Source organism: Struthio camelus, chromosome 25 (genome assembly GCF_040807025.1).
Source record: "Struthio camelus isolate bStrCam1 chromosome 25, bStrCam1.hap1, whole genome shotgun sequence".
In the NCBI taxonomy this organism is placed as follows: Eukaryota; Metazoa; Chordata; class Aves; order Struthioniformes; family Struthionidae; genus Struthio; species Struthio camelus.
This window is the reverse complement of record NC_090966.1, coordinates 6,966,881-6,978,878: the sequence shown is the minus strand read 5'-3', so window position 1 is coordinate 6,978,878 and position 11,998 is coordinate 6,966,881. Positions and strand designations below refer to the sequence as shown.

Genomic DNA, 11,998 nt, shown 5'->3' with positions numbered 1-11,998 from the left:
GCTCCTCGGGCTTGTGCATCCCTCCGCCGCTCCGGATGCAGCCCCGTTCCCGCAGAGACCCCCCGGCATCCTTTAGGAACGGCTCCGTTGGTGCTGCCCGGGGACCGCTGCACCCTGCGCCCGGCCGTGGGGCGGGCAGGATGAGACCCGGTGCAGTGCGAGCTGCGGCCAGCAAGGGGCCCCAGCATGACGCCGTCCGTCCTGCCCATCAGCTGGGAGCCATAAATAAGGGCAGAGTTGCTGGTTCTTGCAGAGCTGTTTTCATTAAACAACACTTAATTACTTCTGTGGCTGCTCAGGGCCTGCAAGATCCCGGCCCCTGGGACCCGGAGCTCGCTTATGCAACCTGTGAACAAGCCCCGCTTTAATTCATTGCATGTATCACAATGACTTTCATGAAAACAGCTATAAGCACAAAGGGAATATGAAAATTCATACGCTTTGGCTGCGAAACGGCAGCGCGGCAGTGCGTGAACTCTGCTGCGGCGGGGGGAGCTCGCCGGCGCGGTCCCCGGGCGCCCGGGCCCCCTGCACGCACTTCTCCCCTCTCGCGCTTGTGAAACCCAGCTCCATTTTGCAAAACTCCCCACAAGCAAAAAGAGGATTTATTTGTTTTCTGGGTAATGGGGGCAATGGTTGCTTTTCCCAGTTCAAACCTAGATGATTTTGGAACAGGGAACCGGCCCGGCTCCAAACTCCATCTTCGACACTTGGAATTTTTAGTTCATTGAAAGCCCTTTTCCCGTGAAATGTAGCCGAAGCATCGGTTTGGACACCGGGGGGGATAGTTCAGCCAAAACCACCTGATTCAGGAAAAAGCAAACAATTCTCTGAGCTCCTCGTGGTTTCCAGAGTTTGTCCCAGGCTTCCTGGAAGCGCAGCCCTTGGTTGAGGTTCGGGGGTCCGGTTCCAGCCGTTTTGTAACAAATCCAGGTCCCGTACCGGCCGGCTTTGCGGTTTCGGCGCGAGGAGCCCGTCTGCCGCGGCCGGGTGATGCCCCGCGTCGGCGGCGGTTCGGGATCCGGCCGCAGCCGCCCGTGGGCAGGATCCCGAACGCCGCCGGGGCCGCGGGCGGCCCCCGCCCGGGCAGGGGGCCGCTCGCGCGCTTGCACGGCGGGAGGGCAGCGGCTCTCGGCCCCGGACTCGGCTCTGCGGGGAGGAGGCAGCGCCGCGGCCAGCCGGGATTTACCGCGCGGGAACATCCTCGCCCGGCGCGAGCGGAGAAAGGGGGACGGGGAGCCGAGGGACGGATCCGGCCGGGCGCTGCGCGCGGGGCGTCATTTGAAAACGATGACAACGCTTTTGATTTTTAACAGAAGTCCAAGTGTTCCCAGCTGGGATGTCGTCCTTGCCCCTCTCTAATTGCTTGAAACGAGCTTAGAAATGCAAGGAAAACAACCCAGGGCGGCTCTGGAGAGGGAGCCGCTGGCCGGGGCCGTGGCGGGGGGCCGGACCCCCGCGCCCCCAGCACCGGCAGAGGCGTCGGCGGAGCCCGGCCGCCGAGCGGTCGGAGGGGTCGTCTCCGCTGCCTCGTCCCCTTGGGTGTGCCGGATAACGCGCCCCGACGAAAACGCGCTGGTACCCTGGCCGGCCTCTCCTCTCCCCCCTCGGCCCCGGAGGCAGCGCTGGGCTCGTCCCGCCGGCTTCTGCAGAGCGCGCGGCGAGCCCGCGGCACGGGGAAGCCCGGGTCCGCGTCGGGGCGGCCGGGAGGGCTCTGCCGCGCGGGGAGCAGCCGGGGCTGAGCCGCTTCCCGCGCCGCCGGCACGTCTGGCCCCCAGGTGTGCGGCTGGGGACGTGCGGCCGTCCAGATGTTCGGGGAAGGAGGCGGAAGATGGCCTCCAGCTGCTGCAGCCGGGGAGCTGCTTCGCGCAGCCGGCGCGACCTGCACAGCTCCGCTCTCCCGCCCAAAGGGAGCGAACCGCGAGCCCGTTCTCAGGAACAGCTCAGGGGACACCCGGCAGGACATCGTTTTAGGGGGAAACAAGTTTTTTTCCCAGCGTTTTGGCTGGGGCTGAGGCACAGGGATGCAGAGACGGGGTGCAGGGGCTCAGCCCACCCCAGGGAGCCGGAGGAGCCGCGGAAGCGTGCCGGGAAGGGCAAAGCCCCGAAAGCGGACGTGCGGCCGAGCCGGGCGCCCGCGCCGGTGCCCCGGCTCCGGTCCCGCGCTGCTGGCAGCAGCTCCGCCACGCGCACGCCCGTCTACGTCTATCTGTTTGGCTAAACGGGTTCCCGAGCCCAGCCCGGTGCCCCTGCAGCAGCGCGGGGGGGCGGCGCTGGCCCCGCAGCAGAGCCCGGGCTCGCGGGCTGGCCGGGCCGCTGGGCCGGGCTCCAGGGGAGCTGGCGTCGCCCCTGGTCCGGCTGCCGATCTGCTGCGCCAGCAAATTACAGCGCTTGTCTACGTTGGCTGCGGACGCCTGCCTTCGGGCCCATCTCCTCCGCCGTGTTTGCACAACCCCGAGCGCCGCCGGCCGCCCCGCTCCGCTCCGGCACGCGGAGCGCCGGGCTGGCTCCGGCCCCGCGCGACGCCTCCGGCCCCGGGCGGCCGCCCGGCGCGACGTGACCGCGGCGAAGCCACATCTGCCGCCGCCGCCGGCCCCGAGCGCCCGGCAGCCCCCGGCGTTCCCGCGCCGGCCGCCGCTGCCCTCAACGTCTTCGGAAACGCCGTCTCCCCGCGCCGGGGCTGGGGACGCGCAGCAGCGCGGGGCGCGGGCTGAGCCGGGACTTGCCGAGGGGACCCCAAAGCCTTCCCTTCCCGCCGCCCCGGGAACCGGCGGCCGGGAGCGATGGGGCCGGGACGGCGGCGGGACGCTCGGCCGGCAGCGCCGTCCCTGCCCGCTCGCCTCCGCCTGCAGCCCGCCGCCGCCCGGCCGCGCTCCCCGCCGCCGCTCGCCTGCAAAGAAGCCGTCAAACGTTCTGGCTGGCGGCCCCAAGGCCGAGCCAGCGGCGGCCCCCAGCAAGCGGCCGGCGGCGCGGAGGTGGTCCCGGGGCCGCGCGTGCCACCGCTGCCGCCGCCGCCGCCGGGGCGTCGCGTGCGGTTTCCGTTCCGCTCCGGCTCGCTGCCAAGGGGCGCAGCGCTCGCAGAACACGCCGGGGGCTTTTTCTCCCTTTCTTTCTTCTTTCTTTAAAGCAACGCAAAGATAAAGTACGCTCGAGGGAAACGCATGAAATAACCGTGAAAATTAAATACGGCAATTTATTTATTTTTTTTCCGTTTGGAGGATACAAGGAGGGACGTTGCTACGTGCGGAGGGAGCCTGAAAGGACGGGCTGGTCCCAAGAGGCCAAAAACGGCCCCCGGTGGGAAAAGGGACGGCGGGGGGGGGGGTGCCGGTATAACGCTCACGGGTAAATACAGCCTTGAACTACAGGAGGGAGGCGATACAAAACGTGAGAGCGCCGTTGCCCCCGCGCCGGGCGCCGGGCCGAGCGGGAGGGTGTGTTTCACTAAAACTGAAACGTTTCCTTCCGCTTCGGGGCCTCGAAGCCCGGGCGGGCGCGCGGCGGCGCTGGGCAGGGGCAGCGGGAACCGCAGCAGGACCGCTCCCCTCTTTGGCAAACTTGCCCTTGCCACCAGAACGGCAATTTTTCACCCAGAAGTCACTTAGCTGAACAGTTTCCAGCCCGACTGGCTCCCGCAGAAGCGCTTCAAAGAAAAAAAAGCTACAAAAAGAGTGAAAGTTTTTCAGCCGAAACCTTCGTGCTGGCAAAAACTACAGTTTTCGCGTCACTGAAACATTTCAGAAATTCATCTTGGTTGGGTCACGGTGGCCAAGCTGGAAGGCGCGCAGACCAAAACCAGGAACGGAGGTGTCCCGTTTCTCACCGGTGAAGCCTTGCAGCTTAGGGGGGCCAGACAGAGCCGGGCCCAAACCCACCAGCTGCATTTTGTTAAATATTGTAAATCTTTGGGGGGGGGGGGGGGGGGGGACACACAAAAAGGCCCTTCCTGCCGGGCAGGCGCTTCTCCTTGCTCCCGACTGTCCCGCTCGGCCGCGGCGCCCGCAGGCGCCCGACGCTCCCGCGCCCGGCAGGAGCCCGGACAGGGCGGGAAGGAAACGGGAAGGACGAGAGGAAATAACCTCCCGGAAAACGCTGCTGTTCCTGGCTCGCGGCGCGGGGAGCCGCCTGCCGGCCCCGGCCCGCCGTCCTCCGCGGGGCGGCACGGGGCCGAGGCACTTCTCTTCCTGCCGCGGGCGGAGGGGCCGGCAGGGCGCTGCGGGGCGGCCGGCCGGCTGCCGCGACCCCACGCCTCCCGCCGCCGGGACCCTCGCCACGGGGCGCAGAGGCTGCGGGGAGACCCCGCGGGGCCACTTCGGGCGCTCTCCTGCACCCAGCTCCAGCAAAGCCGCCCTAAAATCGCCCCGCGGGGAGCGCGCCCGCCCGGGATGCCGCCCGGGCCAGCGTGTTTCCCACCAGCACCTCGGGGCGCCGGCCCGCAGCGGTCGCGGCGGTGGCCGGGCGCCGGAGCCCGGGTCGCTGCTCCGGGCTCGCGGCCCCTCTGGCGGTCCTACGCGGCCCCGGCGGGACGGGGCGGCCGGCCGCGGGGCGGCGCGGGGACGCTCACATGCTGTCCGCCGCCTGGTGACAGTCCAAGTCCCCCTTCAGCTCCAGGAAGCCCGGCAGCTTCACCCCCGTCTTGCGGTCCACGCACCAGCACTTCCCGCGCTGCCCGTCCAGCGCCGGGTGACACTAGAGGGGACGCGGCTGGGTCAGGGGCGCCGGCCCCGGCCCCGACCCCGGCCCACCGCGGGCAGCCCGGCGCCGGAGGGGCCGTTCCCGCGGGGGCCCGCGGCCTCGTGCCGGCCCCGTCCCAAAGGCGCCGGGCGGGCAGCGCTCGCCCTACCTGCTTGGGGTGGAAGTTGCCGTTGCGGTCGCAGTTGGGGATGGGGATGACGTAGAGGTCCTCGTGCGTCCGGGTCTGCGACGCCGCCAGCCTCTCCAGCGCCCGGTGCAGCTCGCTCTGGCACGAGCCCTGCGCCTGCGGGAGCGGCGGGCTGAGGCGGGGGCCGGGCCCGGGCCCCCCCTGGAGCTGCCCCCCTGCAAAACCCGCCCTGCCCCGAGCGGCCCCCTCCCGCCCGCTCCGCGGCGCTGGGTGCCCCCAGCACCCGCCGCGCCGCCCCGGCTCCCGGGGACGCGGCTCTCACTATGGGCCGCGTCTCCTCGCGGTGGTAGGGGTTCCCGCTGCTCCTCATCTTGTTGCCGTTGTTGACGCGCTTCGCCTGCTGCTTCTGCAGGCACTTGCGGTCCTGGAGGCTGCAGGGGCTGAAGCTGTTGTTGGGGTGGTCGATCTCCTCCTTCTCTGCAAGGACAGAGCCGGACGCGGGTCAGCGCCACCGAGCCCACGAGCGCCGCGCGCCCCGCTCGCCCCGGCCCCCGGCCCCGCTCCGGCTGAGGTGCCAAGCGCCCTGCAATCAGCCTTTCCCTCGGTTGCAGAAAGCGGGCCGCGCTCCCCCGGGGGTCCAGGGGACCCTGCCGCGGCCCCTCGCTGGGGGTCGCCAGGCCCCCGCGCTGCAGCGCGTGCCCCGTGGGCGCTGCCAGGGCCCGTCCCCAGCAGCTCCCCCCGGGCCCGCGGCCCCCCAGCGCAGCGTCGGGGCGTCGGTACTGCTGCAGGGTCGGAAGGGGCTCCGGGGAGCTCCCCCGGCTCGTGGCCGCGGGCTCCTCGCCACGCGTTTGTTATTGCAGCCTTGCCAACTCGCAGGGGGCCGGCGCCGGCGGTCGCTCGCCAGGGCTGGGCCGTGCCCCCGCCGGCCACGTGTCGGCCTCGCGCCCGGGGCTCTGGCACCGCGAGAGCCCGGGGACGGGAAGGGGACGCCAGGCCACGCACGGCCGGGGAGCGCCGGCAGGAGCCACGTGCCCCCGGCCGGCACGGGGAGCCACGTGCTCGCCCGTGGGGAGGCTTCAGCACTAACAGACAGGAAGGAAAAAAATCCCAGGAATAAGAAAGTAAACCTCAAGCAGGGCCCGTTTCCGGAGCGCGGCGCTTGGCACCTCCGGCCGCGCTCAGAGCGGGTCCAGCCCAGCTTCCCAGATGTTGGCAGCCGGCGCACGAGTGTCATGAGACCGGAGCTGGTCAGCGCCACATTTTTCTAAAAGCTGCAGGTCCCGCTCGTTTCAGGGCCGTTAAAGCTTCGTGTTTGGTTCAAGCACCGTTCTCCCGTGCCGGTTACCGGGCTCCGCTGGGAAGGGCAGCGGGAGCCAGAGGCGCAGGGCAGCAGCCGGGCGCGCCAGGGATCCCGCCTGTGCGCGGCGCCTCGGCCGAAACAGCCAGAGAAACTTTTCTGCTCCCAACCAGTCAGTTTTTTACGCCAACCGTCAGTGCAGCGAGCAACGCAAAACCCCTTCCCGAAAGAGGTGGGCTGCGCTGGCGCCGGGCCACGCGGCAGAAAGCAGCCACCGCCGAAAGGTTTCACCGCTCGCGTTGCCGCGTCGGGGCTGGGGGAAGGAGGAGAGCAGGCCGGGAGCCTCCATGTGCCCGGGCCGGGAGCCTCCTCGCGCCGGGGCTGGGAGCCGCCGGGACCGGGAGCCTCCATGTGCCGGGACCGGGAGCCTCCACGCGCCGGGGCCGGGAGCCTCCTCGAGCCGGGGCCGGGAGCCGCCGGGGCCGGGAGCCGCCGGGGCCGGGAGCCTCCTCGAGCCGGGGCCGGGAGCCGCCGGGGCCGGGAGCCTCCTTGCGCCGGGGCCGGGAGCCCGCGCAGCTCCCGGCTCCCCGCAGCCAAGGGCTCGCGCAACAGCTCCCGGCAGCCTGGGTAAAGTCCAGAGCGGACCCCTGACGACAAACCCTTCTCCTTCGTCCGTGTGCTATTTGCTTTTCGTTTAATATGTCATTTTTTTCCAGGAAACGGCTCAGGTCCTTGAAATTTGAAACACCACGCCAGAGCGCACCCCCCCGCCCGCCCGCCGCCGGCAGCAGCGGCTCCCGCACCCCGGCGCGACGCCAGCCCCGGCGGGGACCGGCCCCCGCGGCACGAACCGCCCGGCCGGGACGCAACGCCGGCGCCGGGGCCTCGCAGCGTCCGGGCCGGGCAGCTCCGCCGGGGCCCAGCACCGCTCCCACCGGGGCCGCGCCGGGGGATCCCCGCAGCCCGGGCCGGCGCACAGCCGCCCTCCTCCCCCCGCCGGCCGCCGCCGCACTGTCAAGTCTCGCGGTTTTAAATAAAACCAGATGCCAATAAACTTTCCATGAGGTCCCGCGAAGCACGCGGTGCCTCGGGGCAGCCAGGCTCCGGGGACGGGGCCCGGCCAGGCTTCGCCCCCACCTTCGGCCCCGGCGCCAAGCTGCACTGCAAAACTCCTCAAACTCAGGCGCTAAGCCGTGGGAAAAGCGAGCCTGGAGGCCCCCGGCCCGGCAGCGCCCTCCCGCGCGGCCTCGCTCCGCGGCAGCCCCTTGCCAAGCGCCGCCCAGCGCCGGGGGCTGCCAGTCCCGCCGGGGGAAGGGGGTCTGGGGGCTGCCGGCGGAGGGCAGGGCCCCCGCTGCGGTGGGGACGGGAAGGGGAAACGGGCCGTTCCCGCGAGCGGAGCGGCGGCACCTGGTGCAAACGAGCCCCCCCAGCGTCGCCGTCGGCTAGCGGGGGCCGCAAAGGAGGTTAGCCGCGTGCCGGCCTCGGGAGGCGCCGCGCCGAGCCCCCGCGGGAGAGGGACAAGCGGCAGGACGCAGAGGGAGCCCCGGGCGCGCGGACCCCCGCGGCCAGCACCGGAGCGACGGGGCTCATCCCAAGGCGGTGGGGTCCCGGGCGGCACGCCGGGTCACGGGGCCGCGGGCGCTCCGGGCAGGGCGGCCGAGCGGAGCCGGCGCTCTCGGCCTGCCCGCGGCCCGGCCGCGCAGGGCCCTGCCGCCTCCCCTCCTCGCCGCTGCCGTTTGGAGCCCGGCCCGCGAAGCGCAGCTCCTGCCTCATCACCTCGCTGGCCACCCACCGGAAAAAACACACCGCCGCTCTGCCAGCCGCGACCAGCCGCTCCTAAGGAAAGCCTGGCAGGCGGCGCGGAGCCGAGCTGCTCCCCGGGGCTCCCGCGCCTCCGGGCCCGGGGAAGGGAAGAGGATCCGTCTCGCCCTCGGCCTGCAGCAACTTCCGTGGGGTCAGTTTTTCCCCAGACGTAATTATTTAACCAGCATTAAATCACTTGTAACTATTGGCCGTGCGCTGGGGAAAAAATCCTCACGTTTTCCTGGCGAGGCGAGGCCACGCACGCGCGCCCAGCGTCCGCACCGCCGCGGGGCAGCGCCGCTCCGCCGCACCGGCCCGCCGCCGCGGGAAGCCCCGGCGCGGAGCGGAGGGAGCGCGGCTCCGCGCGGGCGAGCGGGCGGCAGCCAGGCACCAGCGTCCTGCCCGGGGGCCCTAATCGCGCAGCCGCGGGAGAGGGCCGCAGCCACCCGCTCCCTGGCGCCCTCGAAAGCCTCCGGCCCCGCGGGTGCCCTGGGGCAGGGAGGAGGCAATTTCCTGGCCGCCGAGCAAGGAGCAACGGTCCAGCCCCCCCGAAACCCCCGGCAGAGCCCAACCCCCCGCCGCCGATTTCCAAGCCTCTTCCCTGGAATGCAGCGTTCCCGCACCCAGCGCCCCGACCAAGTCTCGACTGTACTAGCTACACATTAACCGCTTCCCGGCCCGCGTTCCCGGCGAGGGGCACGGGCCGGCCGCCGGCGAGCTGCGGGGCTGCGGGCACCCGCTCCCGCCTGCCCGTGCCCAGCTCCGCCGGCCCCGGCACCAGCCTGGATGCGCTCTGCACCGGGAGTAACGCACAGCCGTAAGCCCCCGCGCCCCGGCTCGCCCGTCCGGCTCGCGCCCAGCCCTCGCGGCGCCCAGCCCTCGCGGCGCCCAGCCACGGCTTTTTTTTCCCGGGTGCCGCAGGGAGCGAGGGAGCCCCGGCCGCCGAGCGCCCGGCTCCGGGCTCCTGGCCGCGAGGGCACCGGGACGGGGAGCCAAGGCTCTGGCATCCAACTGGGATCTTCGCCCCGGGGTTGCAAGATCAACGCGCTGCGGGGCGGCAGCCGCAGCGCGGCCTGGCACCCGCTGGGAAGCGCTGGGCGAGCGGGTGCTGCCCGCTCTCCTTTCCCGGGAGGCGCCGGCTAACGGCGCGGCTGGAGATGCCGCGTTCCCGTGGCCACCCACCCGGCCCCAGCACCGCAGCAAGGAAGGGAAAAAAACTGCAAGTCTGTTTCCTAAAGGCTCTGGGAAAAAATGCTGCGTTACGCAGGGCAAAGCCAAAACCAACAGGCCTTGGCAGCCCGTCGGCGCGCCGGGCCCGGCAGCCAAGGCAGCTGTTGCAGGATGTGGGATCGGGACAAGGAGCCAGGGCAGGGGGTCTCCGCGGCCGAGGCCGGGCTGCGGGCTCGCAGCCCGCTCCTGCTGCAAGGAGAAGGGCAGCCGGGGGATCGCGCGGCCAAGGCCCCGCGCGCCCCCGGATCGCCAGCAGAGGCGGCCTCGCCGCAGCGCGGGGGGACAGCGGGGCTGGACGCCGGGGTTCGGGGGGGCAAGGAAGCGGGACAGCAAACCGCTCCAGCCCGTCGGCCCTCGGGGAGCTCTGGGTGCCGCGTCGCGGGGATGCACGGCCAGGCCGGGCTGCGCCCGGCTCGTGGGCCCTGCCGGTGGGACGCTGCTGCCCGGCTCTGGCCCCGGAGACCTCTCCTGCCCTCTCCCGCGGCTCTGCCCAGGGCAGCGACGGCTGAGCCGGCGCCGAGAGAAAGGCGCTCCTCGGCTCACGCGGGCCGCCTCGCTGGTCGCGCGGGGCCACGGCGGGACGAGCCGGCGGCGGCAGGCACCGAGGGGGCTACGAACTGTGCCCCAGGCAGCTGCAGAGCCTGGCACGGCTGGACGCCGCCCAGATCCCAGCCTGGCACGGGGATGGGATCGGGGGCGTCCAGCCCCACCGGCGGGCCCGCAGCACCCTCCGCAGCCCTCCTGGACCCGTCTCCAGGCCGCTCCCACGTTCAGCCCCCGGGACGTGGTCCGTTCCCCCTGCCAGAGCTGCCGTGTGGCGTGCCCTTCGCGGGTCCAGGGCAGCACGGCCACCTCGGCTCTGCTCCCTGCCCCAGACCCTGCCCCGGCCGCGCGGGGCAGAGAGCCCCACGGCCGCGCGGAGCGGCACGAGCGGAGCCGGGCGGCACGGCGGGGCTGCCGGCCCGGTGCTTCCCCGACCTGGCCGGCCCCTGGCCCCTCCAGGCTGCCCGGACGGAGGAGAAGTGACGCAGCTCTTGTCACAGCCCCTGGCACACAGACAAGCCCGAGCGGTTTGCGGAGGGAAGCAGGTGCCCCGAGGCCTCTTTCCTGTTTCCTTCTGGCCGTGCCGAGCAGAGCGGCCGGCAGCATCCCTAGGAAGGGGGGAGCACCCGGGTCACCGCGCAACGGGAGCGTCGCCAGCAGCTGGGGACACGTCCCCCCGGGCCGCGTGCGGCTGCAGGACCCTGGGCCACCCTGGTATCCCCCGGCCAGCGCAGGGCACTCTGCAGCGAGGGCTGAGCACAGGGCGAGATGAGCCCCTCCAAAGCGCCCCCCACCTACGCCGTCCCCACCAGGCACAGGCTGCGTCCCTACCGGGCACAAGGACTCACCCCTCCGGTGCCACCAGCCGTGGCACTGCCACACAGCGAGCGGTGCGGATGCCACAGACGTGGTACCCAGCTGCGGGAGCTCGGGCAGCCCAGTGCTGCTGCCTCCCTGGGTGCTCCTGGTGCACATCCATCCCATCCCATCCCGTCCCGTCCCGCCGCGGGGGCCCTGCCGAGCCCTCACCCCTGGCTCTCTCCGGGCAAGCGGAGCCGGACGGAGCAGGCCGGTGCGAACCGGGGCGCAGGGGCTGCTCGGGGAGCCGGGATGCTGCCGGCAGCATCCCGGCGGCGCCCGCCGTGCCCCGCCGCCGCAGCCCCCCGCCGCCCGGGGCCGGCCTTACCTGGCGGCTGGAGGCTCTCCTGGATGGCCTCGACGTCGGCCAGGTCGGTGCAGACGCCCTGGCCGTGCATGAGGGTGTGCAGCGGGCGCGGCACGCCGCGCGGCGGGTAGCAGCGCAGCCCGGCGCCGCAGCGCGCCGTGTAGACGCCGCAGGCGGTGCCGCGGCCGAGCGCGCAGGTCGCGCAGCACCCGCAGCCCGGCTCGCGCACCAGCTCCGCGCAGCCCTGCGGCGCCTTGCAGCGCGCCAGCCGCTCCTCCGAGCACGGCGGGCACTGGATCGCCTCCTCGCCGCCGCCCAGCCCCGCCGCCGCCGCCGCCGCCAGCAGCAGCAGGGCGCGCCCGGCCGCCCCGCGCATCGCCGCCGCCGCCGCCGCCGCGCCGCTCCGCACCCGCGCTCCGCGCTCCGCGGCGCTGCAGGCGAGGCGAGGCGAGGCGGCGCGGCCCGGCCCGGCCCGGTACTCGGCTGGCGGCGGCCGCGCGGCGCCACCGGCTTTATGCGCCCGCTGGCCACACCTCCCGCCGCCGCCACCGGGGCCAGCGGCGGGGCCGCCCCGCGCCGCCACCGGGGCCGGCGGCCGCGGGGAGCAGCTCCGGCACCGGGGAGAGCAGCTCCGGTACCGGGGAGGGCAGCTCCGGCCCCGGGGAGAGCAGCTCCGGCACCGGGGGGAGCAGCTCCGGCCCCGGGGAGGGCAGCTCCGGCCCCGGGGAGAGCAGCTCTGGCACCGGGGAGAGCAGCTCCGGCCCCGGGGAGGGCAGCTCCGGCACCGGGGGGAGCAGCTCCGGCCCCGGGGAGGGCAGCTCCGGCCCCGGGGAGAGCAGCTCTGGCACCGGGGGGAGCAGCTCCGGCCCCGGGGAGGGCAGCTCCGGCCCCGGGGAGGGCAGCTCCGGTACCGGGGAGAGCAGCTCCGGCCCCGGGGAGAGCAGCTCCGGCACCGGGGGGAGCAGCTCCGGCCCCGGGGAGGGCAGCTCCGGCCCCGGGGAGAGCAGCTCTGGCACCGGGGAGAGCAGCTCCGGCCCCGGGGAGAGCAGCTCTGCCACCGGGGGGAGCAGCTCCGGCCCCGGGGAGGGCAGCTCCGGCCCCGGGGAGGGCAGCTCCGGTACCGGGGAGAGCAGCTCCG

The 11,998-nt window shown here is 73.0% G+C and overlaps 1 protein-coding gene across 1 annotated transcript; it reads right to left on the bottom strand.

Annotated features, from left to right (window-relative positions):
• Window positions 1-3,173: 3,173 nt before the first annotated feature.
• On the bottom strand, window positions 3,174-11,236 carry IGFBP4 (insulin like growth factor binding protein 4). Its single transcript, XM_068918839.1, has 4 exons — window positions 10,882-11,236; window positions 5,145-5,299; window positions 4,844-4,978; window positions 3,174-4,689 (listed from the first exon to the last, which is right to left on the bottom strand). Exons 1-4 carry the CDS (start codon window positions 11,234-11,236, stop codon window positions 4,561-4,563), a joined length of 774 nt encoding a protein of 257 aa, XP_068774940.1. The 3' UTR covers window positions 3,174-4,560.
• Window positions 11,237-11,998: the final 762 nt, after the last annotated feature.